Source organism: Lampetra fluviatilis, chromosome 8, assembly GCF_964198595.1.
Source record: "Lampetra fluviatilis chromosome 8, kcLamFluv1.1, whole genome shotgun sequence".
NCBI classification, from domain to species: Eukaryota; Metazoa; Chordata; class Hyperoartia; order Petromyzontiformes; family Petromyzontidae; genus Lampetra; species Lampetra fluviatilis.
Genome location: NC_136282.1, coordinates 5,710,340 through 5,723,147, shown reverse-complemented (window position 1 = coordinate 5,723,147; position 12,808 = coordinate 5,710,340). Strand labels below are relative to the sequence as shown.

At 48.4% G+C, this 12,808-nt stretch overlaps 1 protein-coding gene across 4 annotated transcripts in view; it reads left to right on the top strand.

Annotated features, from left to right (window-relative positions):
• The window catches only part of LOC144933794 (LIM domain only protein 3), a 180,839-nt gene extending 168,557 nt beyond the window's left edge, over positions 1-12,282 (top strand). For all 4 annotated transcript variants that reach the window (XM_078858924.1, XM_078858925.1, XM_078858922.1 and 1 more), the window contains exons 3-4: positions 8,480-8,605; positions 11,121-12,282. In XM_078858924.1, the coding sequence (XP_078715050.1) occupies positions 8,480-8,605; positions 11,121-11,226 (232 nt within the window). In that variant the 3' untranslated portion in view covers positions 11,227-12,282. The remainder of the gene's footprint in view (positions 1-8,479; positions 8,606-11,120) is intronic.
• Positions 12,283-12,808: the final 526 nt, after the last annotated feature.

Below are 12,808 nucleotides of genomic sequence, written 5' to 3'. Positions count from 1 at the left end.
CGGTATCCAATCCATGAACGTCCTGGTTTAAATTATGTTCATTAAAGTTGAAATATGGCAGCCGCAATGAGAACATTGCTTTATTTAATTGGACGTGTGAGGGTTGTTGGTTTATTTTTTTGGGGAGTGGGAAATGAAACGGATGGAAACCAAACTCGTTCATAACTAACCTTAAGTAAAACTCCAAATCTGGTTTTCAACGGGAAGCATGAAAGTAAAAAAAAAAGCAAATACATTTTCACGACACAACGGAACATGAAATTATCAAACGGAGAACATTTTAAGTGGACATTTCAAATTGCTCATTTTCTTCCGAATAAAAGTTGAATACACGGAAAGGGATTGTGCGAATCGAAGCTGTGAGCGCTTTATAATGGAGCGTTGTGAAGTTGAAGGGCCCAGCGTGCCCATTACCGCGTGCTTTCCATATTCGTCGAAAATGTTTTAAGGTGTGTCATGCCTCGTAATGCGCTCTTGAACTCGCTGCGCTTTGAAACGCGTGCCGCCGTTCAATTTGCGACGCGGTAGTTCGTTACCGGAGCGCTCTCCTAATGAGGAGTCCGGCGCGAGCAGCGTCGCGACTGTGGCGAGAGGCGCACGCTGCCCCGTTTCCCTTTTTTAATGGCCCTACACACTCGCACTGTCACTCAGGGATAATTGGGTCCTTGTCCTGAACTTCACAAACACTCGTGCTTTGTGCGCCGAGAAAACTTCTGATTGGCGAAAATGTCACCTTGTTAAGTCTGAGGCCTCCAGTGAAACCAGCCATAAATCACTGCCAGGATGTCAGCGGGACATAATTGCTCTGATGAGTTCGCTGCGGGGGGAAGGCACGTACTCGCGGCGGGCCTCTCTCACGCTCGCTCCGCTCGGCGCCGCCCGTAAGCAGCCGGGGAGAGACGCGCTCCTGCCACCCGGACGAAATTGGATCGATGCGGGGGCTTGTTTTTTCCGCCAGCCCTTCTCCTCCGTAACAAGCCGCGGAGCTTGGGACCGCGCGTGCCACTCGAGAGGGAGAGAGCGGAAGGGAGCTTTTGGGAGAGACGGAGAGGGGAAAAAAACCCACGGCGGTGGCTTTTTTTTCTCGAAGAAATGGTGGTGGCGGTGTTCTGGAAGGGGAGCGGCAGTGGGAGAGGAGGTTTCGTGCGGCGAAGAGTCGGGTGGGGAGGGAGGCTCGCTTGCGTGAGGAGGGAGAGCGCAGCGAGCGTGTGCGTGCTGGACGACACGCATAGAGGAGGAGGAGGAGCAGGACGGGGGGGGGGGAATAAAAGATAATTTTAAGTCGGACAGGAGCCCAGGTGAAACCACAGCAGCAATTAATGCGCCGCTTTTAATTGCCGGGCCTCGTTTAATTCGCACAGCAGGCTCGCCGCGTTGCTGTTATTTGGCCCCTGGTAATTTGCGGCGAACACAATGGGCTCCCTTCTCCCTCGGCCATCACTGCGCACACCCCTTCTCGGTCGCTCCAACCCCCTCCTCCTCTTCCTCTCTCCCTCTCTCTCTCTCCCCTTTCCTCGGGCGTGTGCTTGGCCTCCATGCTTGCACCTGGGACACCCCAGGGACCCGCAGACAAACAGAAAGCACTCGCTGGGTTGTGCACTGTCCGCCGCGCGTTCCGTCACGTTGATTGATGGCGAGCACCCTTGTCCCCCCATTACTGGGGTTAATGTAGTGTTTAATTAAGTGTCATTTGCTTGGTAATGGTCGGATGATTAATGGCCTGCCGCAGCACGGACACACCGACCGTGAGAGAGGACCTCGCCTGCGCACCAATAGATTCCGGGCCCGAGATAATGGAAACCTTTTACCTTATTGCCTTCTATCTATTCTTGATATTCCGATGTGAAATTGGTTCTTTTTTAATGGCTATTAATTCTGAGCCGCTGTATTGGCCTTTCTGCGCGCGGGGCGGGGCGGGGGGGAATTGCAAAATGTCACACGGCTGTCGGGAGGTTTTTCCCCGTCCGCAGAGTAATTTAGGCAGCATTGCTCAAGCCACGGTCTCGCCCAACGGAGCCACAAATCAACATGTGACATAAGACGCAGGGCCTCAATGCGCGCGGAACATCTACAAGAGTAATGCGTCGCCCCATAGCAAGGTAGCCGGCGTTTAAAATTGCATTTATTTGTAAAGGGACATGCTCGAAAACAACAACAACAAAAATTCCCGACGCAATTTCTCGCGATAAAACATGTATTTATTTTTTTGCGCCGCCGGTGTTGGAGAATTTGTTATAAATTGATATAACCACTTTCGAGGAGGGGAAAGCGAAATAACGCGGACTGTGAATTGAAAATGTTTGTGGCGGCTTTCCCCCCCGGTGTGTGCGGGGTTTTAAAAAAAAAAACTGCTTAAATGTAAACATTTTGATGGTGGGGGGGGGGAGAATAAACATCTTCCGCACGCAATAAAATGTTTTCCAACGTGCTTTTGTGATTAAATGTCCACTGTTTAAGCATGAGCTAGTAAAGAGATACTGTTTGTTTATCAATGAACGGCGGGTCTGGCTAAAACCCCATGAATTTTTGGTGCCTCTCTTTATTTTTCACATTGACACGATTCCCCGAGGTTATGGTTTTTTGTCCTGGCAAATTACCACAACACGCAAGCCGTTGTGCTAAGCCTCCGCCAACCTACACGGGCAGAACCCTCGATCCTGCAACCAAATCGCCGTGAATACACCACATCTCATCCCATCTCAGACGCTAAGGGGGGGGGGGGGGTGAACATGGTTAGTAGCTCCTGGACGAGTGGTCACCAGGGCTTGCCAGGTGCTGTAGGAAGCGTGGGGCTTGGAAGCGTTGCCAGGAGATGGCAGTGCTGAGCGTCACCCCCTCCTCAGTGTATACCTGGTGGGTGTTCGCCAGTTTCCGCTGGTACAAAACCAAAGACGTCGATGATTTAAGCAGCACAGAGAGTAGGTCGTTGAACAAGTATTCCAGTGCGGACCTCTTTTTGAAAAATAATCTCAAGACCCTGATTCCTTTCCTGGGTGAATGATTGGTATCACTAAATAAATGACACTTTCATAAAAAATGGCTTGTTGCAATTCGTTTATTTCATTTCACCTGAATGCAGTGATGAAAAGAGAATAAGCATTCGTAGCTTAGGTTGAGCGGTTATATCTACGGGACCTTTTTAATACCGGCAACAAAAAAAGGTCCTGTAGATGTGAATGCACTTTTGCTAAGCCGTGCGTGGATAAGTCTACTGTCTCTGCGTGGACGTGAAGCTTCGTGTACGCGATATGAACAAGTTGTAAGAAGGATGCGCGGACATTTGCAAGTTGAAAGCCTCCGTCTGTGCGCCCATAACTTACTTCCCAACTTTCATTTTCCGTACGGTCACCCCCACCCCCTCCCCCCTTTCATATTATCGTTTAATATTGCACATGGGAGCACATAAACGTGGAGCTTCAATACAGTGCCTGTGATGTATAACGACAGATACAATGCGTCTGTGATGCATCGCGTGTTATTTACGCTGCGCGGCGCATATGCATACTAGGGTGACTGAATGACACACATGTGCAGCCTGTCCCCAATCTGCTTGCTGTACTGCCTGCAACACCCGATTAAGCAATTATTCTTCTTGGTTCTTTCCGTAAAGTCACGTAGAAGGGAAATAATAAAAAAATAAAAATAAAACATAATAAAATACAATTCTCACGACGTTTAGGCCACAACGCAAGCAGCCGTCCTCCGGTGAAGAACAGGTCTGTCGGAAAGACAGCGTCTGAATGATCTTCATGTGCTTCACCTGAGGACGGCTGCTTGCGTTGTGGCCGAAACGTCGTGAGAATTTTATTTTATTATGTTTTATTTTTATTATTTTATTATTTCCCTTCTACGTGACTTTACCGAAAGAACCAAGAAGATGAATCCCTGCAGTCACGAAAGCTTTAAATCGAAATTTAAGCAATTATTATGTGAACGTTGTGTGCGCGCGCAATTATACGCGCATATGTGTCTCAATGTTTCGACGAGTCATGTGCTTTGTGTGCAATCAATGCCTTCATCCAGCAGTGGATTGACGGGGCTATAATCTATAATTAATAATCATGTGCAGTAGGTTTTTATGCTGCCCACTATTCGATGAATCCAGAGAAAGGCGCTGCTGCTGTGTGCATGCTTGTGGACGTACTGTGGGTGGTGTCTGCAGACTAAGATGCCACCGTAACATCCACCCATTCATATTTTCGTTTTCGTTGAACGATGCCATGCGCTCTTTAGCAGCCCCGCGCTGTGCGCCTCGTTTTCACCGCATCGCGCGCTCGTCAAACCGACGCCGGCACCGAAAACAACAAGCGAGCTTCGGGGGCGCGCGCGTGTCAAAGTGTTTTTTTTGTTAATGTCCCGCGTACCGGCGTGTCTTGTCGGGTTAAGCATAATCAGAGGCGGTGTTGTTCAGACCTTCTCATCAGGAATTTACCTGCGGCAGTAGGATCGTCCCATGGTGTTGGCAAAGGAAAAAACAAACCTTGAACCTTTTTTTTTTGGGTTGCAGTGTTCATTCGCAACACCCACCCTAATCGCTAATGATGCAACAGTGCAGCTCGATTTATAAAAAATATTAAAAAATTCTCCGGCTCGCAGTAGACGGTTACTTTCTGCTCAGGCACTCTGAATATCCGCCGAGGTGCGGTCAGTTGCTGGGGCTGGTCCATTGGGCGTCCTAAACAAAAACATTTTTTGCATTTAAATCCGAGGTGAGATGACAAAAGGGAATGAAGATGAGCTCGCGGCGTCGTGAGATCAGGGAAATGTAGATGCCGCGGCGTTGTGCGACGAGAGATGCAGACGGGATAGATGAGGGAGAGAGATTTATTGTCCTTCTGAACGTGAATTTGCTTAGTATGTGACTTAGGTTTTGAATTTCTGCTGATGTTTCACATATATATTTTTTGTACTTGGGATGAATCCATGGCCCCCTTTTTTTAGCTGCTTGGGGCACTGAACCTTTGCCCAGCTCGCCGCCGCTGGGCACCTTGAAAATATTTCGTGAGGCGGCGATGAACATTGCCTGCTGCTTCGTATGAGCGAGGAGATGCACGCTCGCGCCTTTTTTTAAACGGCACCAACACTCCAGCTAGTGCTGCACTTTAACATTTAACATTCTGTTGTACTCTTAAGAATGCCGCCCCCCCCAACAACCCTATGTACTTCATTGTAACTCTGACCTGAACACGAACTTTGTTTTAAAAAAAAAATGGTTTTGAAATATTATTTTCTGTAACCGGCCTGTGTACCTCTCAGCGTGGCATAGTTCTCATGTCTCTCGGGACTTTCACAAGGACTTTTTTCCCCGCCTGGTGCCTTTTTTTAATAACGCCGTTTGGATGCGAGTGGGTGCGGTGTCAATATCCCGACGCGTCCAGGCTGATGGAACGGCAAGTGGTACCCCATTCGTTTTACCAACACCCCGAACTTTAAAACATCGTTGGTGCTTGAACTTAAAAAATCAACCCCATTCTGAAGAAAGCATTGGGTCCCGTTTTATTATCACTCATTAGCAAGCGTTAGACATTCCACAATGCGATGCCGGGGACCAGTCTCTTCATGCGATATTCACTGTGGACTTCCTACCAAGTAGTGCAGTCTAATGGGGTGGTGCTCGGTGTGACCCTGGTGATGCTAGAGATGATGGCGAATGGCTCCCTGATGTGTTTTCTCGTCGTTGTACCGCGTACTGTTAGGTCGGATGCCCGACATTTCCTAGCCACGTACTGAGAACTGAAATACTTTCCTGAAGAAGTTCCCAGAACATGGACGGAAACGTTGCACACCATACCGAACAACACGCCAGCGGCACAAGCCACACGCACATCGGAGAGCCACACAGCACAACCTGAGCACCTACGATAACGATTCGTACAGCCGAGGCCATGCCTGGCCTGGATTTGAACTCGTGCTCCTGATCGTGGGAGCTCTGCATCTCTGCACGCTAAGCCGCATCCATGGCTGGTGATTGAACTCTGCGACCTTTAACAGAGAGGCAATCCGCGCCGCCTTTGTGATCCCCCCCAACAGGAGGTGCTCATCTGCACTGCATCGCTCGGGTCAGAGGTCACGCCGACTTCAAGAAATCATTTCAATGCAAGGATGCGCACTCCGCCGCTCTCTGGAGACGCGCGTTTTGCGACGCATCGCAATTGGCTAATTTTCGCGTTGCACCCCGCGAAGCGCTTTCTCTGTCTCCTTAATTGTTATTGACAGCTGGCAGCAAAATTTTTTTGTATTTATTCAAATGTAGCTCATTGTCAATTATACTTTTGCCGTTCCGGTGGTAACACCGCGTGCTGTTGCAACTGACCCTCCCACGTGACTGCAAAGCACGGAGCTACACAAGATGTGATTTTCTCTGTTTAACTTCTTGGAGCCTCGCTGAGACTGCAGGTGGATTTTCTAGGAGAGTCCTGCCTTTGGGATGTTTGGCCAGTTCTGTTTGTGGAACTGCTGGAAGTAGAAGGAATGCAAGTACCTGGAGAAAAACTGCTCGTGGAGGAGATTAACGTGCAAACTCATCGTGCATATACCCTGTTAACCTACTTGCTGTGCTGCTTTACTACATGTGGATATCTTGTGCACATTGTAGCTCCATCATTGCATCGCCCACAAGCCTCACATTTGCCACTAGATGACATGAGTGCATTATGACCACCACACCGGCCAAGTCAAATCATGGGGCATTGTTTTTTTCTCTTTTTGTAACTCTGAACCAACAGTGACATTTCCACATTCGTAGGGCATAGCCAGATTATATATAGGACAATTAAAAAAAATATTTTTTATCGGACATGATCAATCTACTGCTGGACAAAAGCCTAAGTCATCGCTTCCCCTCTCATGGTTGTGCGATGCAACGAGGATTTATTTATTTTCCTCTTACCACAAGATGGTACATTGTATCGGCTCCAGAGGGATAGTGAGCCCAGTCAGCCCCTGACATGGATTTGAACTCGCAACATTCCTAATAATGGGTCAAGAATTCTCATCCCCAGCAGCTCCGTCGATGCCCTGCAGCGCCACACGCGCCGCAACACCCAGTCGTTCATGAGCGCTCGGCTCCCGCAAGTGATGCATAACTTTAGCCTCATTACGACACAGGTCAAGAACCATCACAACACGAGGCTAGTGGCCGGTGGGGGCAGGGCGGGGGACTGGTGTACAGCGACAAGCTGAGGCTCTTGTCGACTGCAATGATGACAAAGTTATTAGAGCCTTGGGTTCGCTTCAGTCGGCTTCCTTGAGGCGTCCTTAAGAAGAGCAGTTGAACAGCGCCACCTCTAGCTTCATCGCTAGGCCGAGTGAAGGGCTCCTGGCGCATGCTTGCCTCCCCTGGTCTGCAGCCATCAACACATCTGTGGGACACTTGATTTACTTCGAATTTTAACGGCGATAAACACGCCACTGTGCCATGCCTGGGAGGCTCTGTAGAGGAATCTGAATGGTTTGGTTAGAACTGACCTTGCATTGACCCAATCATTGCCTCGCTTTTCATATTGTTGGTGATTTATTAATATATATTTTAAATGAATCTCGAAAAGTAATAAGCTGGTGCGTGACTTGGCCCAAACAAGCAAATGGGGCAGTGCTCATCTCCCGTGACCATCCTGAGCCAGTGATGGAAATTCGACATTATTATGGTGGGGGTCAGTGTCTATCCACTTTGGTTGCTTTTGTCAGTGATATTTTATCAGCCCTAGAGGGCTGAATGCGTCGAGATACATGTCTTCTAATCCATCAATTTGGGGGCAAATGTGGGTGGATCGTGCAGATTTTGAGAAACTCTCAAACCCATGGAGATGAGCTGGCCAGGAAATTGCAGATATAAAATTGGTCCATAAACCCATCTGTACGGACCTTTTTGTTAAACCTTTCGAAGCATGGGTTTCCCCCATTTTCCTCCTCTACTGCTTTAAAAATAACAATTAGCCAATACTTCCAAATAGGACCTTCCTGAATGAAGTGCCGTTTGATTTTCTAGATGCTGTATATTCATAGAAAAAATGTCGGATTGACTTTTCAGCTTAAGAGATCTTGGTTCTCTCCCAACAAACACCACGGAGCCGGATGGACCGCTTTGCGTCAAGCCCCGTCAATTGGGTCGCAGACTCTGCCTCAAACCGAGTAACACGGGGAAGGGGGGGGGACACGCACAAGCCGCCCCCTTTCATTTGCGATCTGATTTACTCTAAATTTCGATTTAAAGCTTTCGTGACTGCAGGGATTCATCTTCTTGGATCTTTCGGTAAACGCTGCTTTCCGACAGACCTGTTCTTCACCTGAGGACTGCTGCTTGCGTTGTGGCCAAAACGTCGTGAGAATTATTCTATTATGTAGTATTTTTATTATTTTATTATTTCCCTTCTACGTGACTTTACCGAAAGAACCAAGAAGACTGATTTACTCTCTCGACGCATTTGCCGCCAACGTCGCCCACTTCTCACCCTGAACTGTTGTGGCCTGCAACCCCCAGGCTGTTCGGCGTGACGGGAAACTGCGCCGCCTGCAGCAAGCTCATCCCGGCCTTCGAGATGGTGATGAGGGCCCGGGACAACGTCTACCACCTCGACTGCTTCGCCTGCCAGCTCTGCAACCACAGGTCGGTGCTACGCATGGCACGACCCGGGCAACACGGCAGGAGGGGGAGAGGAACTGCACGTGTATGATTGCTTTTTCTTCGGTGGCGCATCGCGGCATTCTCTGTGTTGTTTATAAGGTGCAGATGTTTCTCGTGCATCTTAAAGCAATAGTTTTTGAGTGCTGTGTATTATTATCTGGTAGGTGTGTATGTGTGATGAGATTGTGTAACTTTATTTTTTGAGGGTGTGTCTTACAAATCTGGACGATGCATTATTGTACAACCTGACAATAACTGGGACTTTAAGGTCCTGGGAAGACTCGAGAATTCCGAGGATGGACTACCTCGAAGTGACCAATCATGGGAGAAAACCAGAGCAGGTGGCAACCCCAGTGGCAACGGCTTGAGAGCTCTGAGTTTGTTGAGGTCACAGCCTCCTCGAGACCCTGCGGCACAGAGCTGGGCTCCAGTAGACCGTTTGCCAAGGACACTTAACGCGCCCAACTAGGCAGAGAGAGAGAGCGCTTTGGTGGCCACTCCTGGCAACGTCGCCACGAGATTTTGCCTGGCTCCGCGAATGACGCGTCGGGGTTTAATGGAGATTAATGACGTTCAGGTTTCCATGAAGCATTTAATGCACCTTTTTTTTTTTTAAACAAAATTTTGTAAATACTTTCATTTTGGAAAGGGGACGTGTTTCGACTTGGAAAAATGATGTTCATGCGACTACATTTTTCGCCCCAGTTTTTATTCGAGCGGTATCGACGTCGATACTGGCAGAAAATGTATTTTGATTACCGCTGTGGGCTTCAATACTTGCTGGCGTTCTGAATTTGAAATTCAACCGGGTGGAGAGGCTTGGTGCAGCGTACACTTTAGACGGCGAGGTTTGCCTTCCATTCCTTTTGTGATGAATCCCTGTGCCTTAGCCAAAGAGATGTGGTCATCGTGACATTGTCTCGGATAGAACCGATTTTGTATTGAATTGATGGAGAAAAAAAAACCCACCCCTTGAACACAACAGGATAGTCGAGTTACTCCCCTACTCATTCGGCCACAAACTACCATGCCTGGGTAAGTTGAGTAGCGCAGACATCGGAGACGTGTCGCGAAATGTAATACCAACGTGTGCAGGGAACGCAATATAATTCCCTTTTAGAAGTCGAAGTGTCTCCCTGCCTACAGAGGCACGTGGCAGTGCTGCTCGTCTGCATTCGCAGCTGAACTGGTCCAGTTTCGTAAATTTCACGTTCCTATAACAAGGGTCAGTTTTTACCCGTAGAACCATCGTACCATAACCTCGAATAATGGTCTGGTGTGGAAGAGTAGGCCAAAAAAGCCTCAGACGGGGCTCTCTAGAGCGCCCTCTAGTGGAGGTGTTTCTGCCTACAGCGGTATAAGGAAGCAATTGTATAACGCTGCATCATTACCTTGCCTTAACCTCACAAAGCGAGACAAATGACACGTATCAAGACGTTTAAAGAGTGGGTTTTTTTTTTACATAAACATGTATTTCCATTTGCAACTGTTGCTTCACATATATATGATACATTACAATGCAACATGCGGGAATTTTGTTGTAGCCGAACAAAAACATGATTGTTCATCTTTTGTATTTTTGTGGGGGGGGGGGGGGGGGGGGAGGAGGGGGGGGGAGTGCAACGTCGCGTCGAGTGCCCCGCTCGCGGCCGCGAGCTGCGGTGCGAATTCGCGAAGGGGGGAAAAAAAAAAATAAAACCACGGCTCTGTCAGATTTCCTAAATAACATTTATTACTCCATAAAATATTCAGCAATTTTCAGTGAACAATGAGGCTTTGCTTTTTCTGCCACCAAGACACATTTCTCTGATCTGTTTTAGTTTCCAAGTGCCCTTTTTTATATTTATTTTATCTGCAATATTACGCCGCATTCGGCGCAAAGAAAATGTCAAATTGGCGATGCGTCTGCGATAAAGCCCGCAGTCTAAAGTGTGCGCCTTTTTTTTAAGGGACAATTACACATGGCAGCAGAACATGCAGCTGATATCATCCAATCCAAGTTTATACATTTCCCACAAAAGGCGACCTATTAATTGCGAGAACTGGCTGCATGTTCTATCGCTCTGCTCATTGAGATTGCACTGTATTCAATCCTCCATGGAAGGGATACAAATGAATGCCATCGTTCGCTTTAGATCGACTTCATTTTTTTATTGGCAAAGTGCCCATATTTACCACGCAACTGAGCAGCAGTCTGTTGTGCTACATTTATAACAACAGCGACCATGACGACGACGACGACAACCCAAGTTCGATCCCAAGTCATGCACATCGGGGTGAACTTACCACGAGACCTGACGGGTGTGCCGCCCTCTACGTTGACTCGGCGCAATACCACACACACACACACCTGAGGAACAAACAGCATTCTCTTGCCATGCCATCATTACCAGGCGTTCACCAACAGTGCTTTGTGCCCCCCCCCCGGGAGAGACTTAATAAAAATCGCACCAACCAAGGCACTAACCCCGTCGTGTCGTGTGTGGACTATGTGCAGGTTCTGCGTGGGAGACAAGTTCTTCCTGAAGAACAACATGATCCTGTGCCAGATGGACTATGAGGAAGGGGCCATGAAGGAGAACTACCAATCCCAGGTTCGCTAGGGCCCGCGGACGGGCCCTGCCCTGCGAGGCGCTGCCCCTCGCTGCCCCTCGCTGCCCCAGGCACCGGGCGGCGACGACGGTGGTGGTGGTGGTGGCAGCGATGGTGGTGGTGGCAGCGACCAGCAGAAGGCTGTGGACGTTGTGGGGACGACAATGGCCTGCATGGCGGCTGGACAATGGGGGGCGGGGATGCAAAGAGTTGTGGGGGGAGATGATTGGCGAAAGGCAGGTGGTGTGAGTGGCAGTTAAGGGGAAGGGTGGTTGGCGAGGGAGGAGGAGGTGATGGTCGTGGTCGTGGTGGTGGTGAAAAGGACAATTGACACTGTTGTGTGTCATGGAGGGCAGCAGGCGAGGTTGGGATGCGAGTGGAGAATGAACGAGGGATTGAACGAACTCTGGAGTTCCGATGCGACGCGCGTTACGGAATCGTAAGGCGCCAACTACGACGTTTTCGAAGAGGTGTAAATCAAACAAAAAAAACACTGTTAAGCAAAAATAAAAATTTACGGGGACCACGACGGTGATGATAACGATGAAATGTTTCCACGTTTTCAAAAGCTTCGCAGAATTTTTTTTTCGCGATCAAAAACGTACAGTGACCACTAAGCTACTGCTGCATAAACAATAAACGAAAATGGCTTTTTGCGCGCTTTGTGATTCGCAAAGGGGAGGAAATTTCAGAAACGACCAAATTTGTTATTTTAAGCAACTTCACGTTGAGCTCGGCAACATGGTGGAGGACAAGAGTCGGTGGAGAGGTTGGGGGCTTTGTAATTTACTGGGGATTTGTTACAAAAAGACGGCACATGGGAACTGTTGAAAACGTTTGTATTTGCAGTGCACCCAAAACCCACAAACCTTTTACCCTCCCCCCCCTTTTAAGGAGTAAAACTAAACAGTCGTAGGAACGTTTCTGTTATCCCTTTAGGGGACGACGTTTGCGCAAAAGCAATCGCCTGTGCGCCCACTGCATTTTTATCCTGCACATTTTTTTCGAGCGTTCACCACGTTCTCAAAACAACACTGGAAATGAAAATAAAACGACGGGGGGGGGGGGGGGAGGAAAAAATGTGTAAAGTTTGTATTTCGCAGGGCTGGGTATCTTTTGTTCGATGCACTGCTTAATTAATACTGTGCTGTGATTTACATTTTAATACCTGCTGTAGATGTAATATAACCAGATTATTGTTAAATACGAGCATTCTAAAATAGTGTTAATAGCTGCTGGTGGTATATATATATCTCTTCATACGTTGTTACTGCTTGGTCACGTGTGTCTGTGCAGAGGGGTTTTACCCACACTAAATTGGTCAGGAATACGAAGTCGCTCTTTCCCGTGCATTACCGAGCAATTTGTCCATACCCAAGTCCCGTTTGTTAATCCTGTGGTAATTCCACATTCCTATGACAACTTTGGCAAATCCACAAAGCTAGCACGAACAACTTCCCACCGGGTGTTGCAGCCTCGCCCAGTGGCGCTCACTTTACCCGTCATCATGACGACATTCCACATTTCCATGCCAAGGTCCAGTCTATCCATAGTACGGCCACTGTGGACTTCCTACAGAGAGTGGTCCTCGTG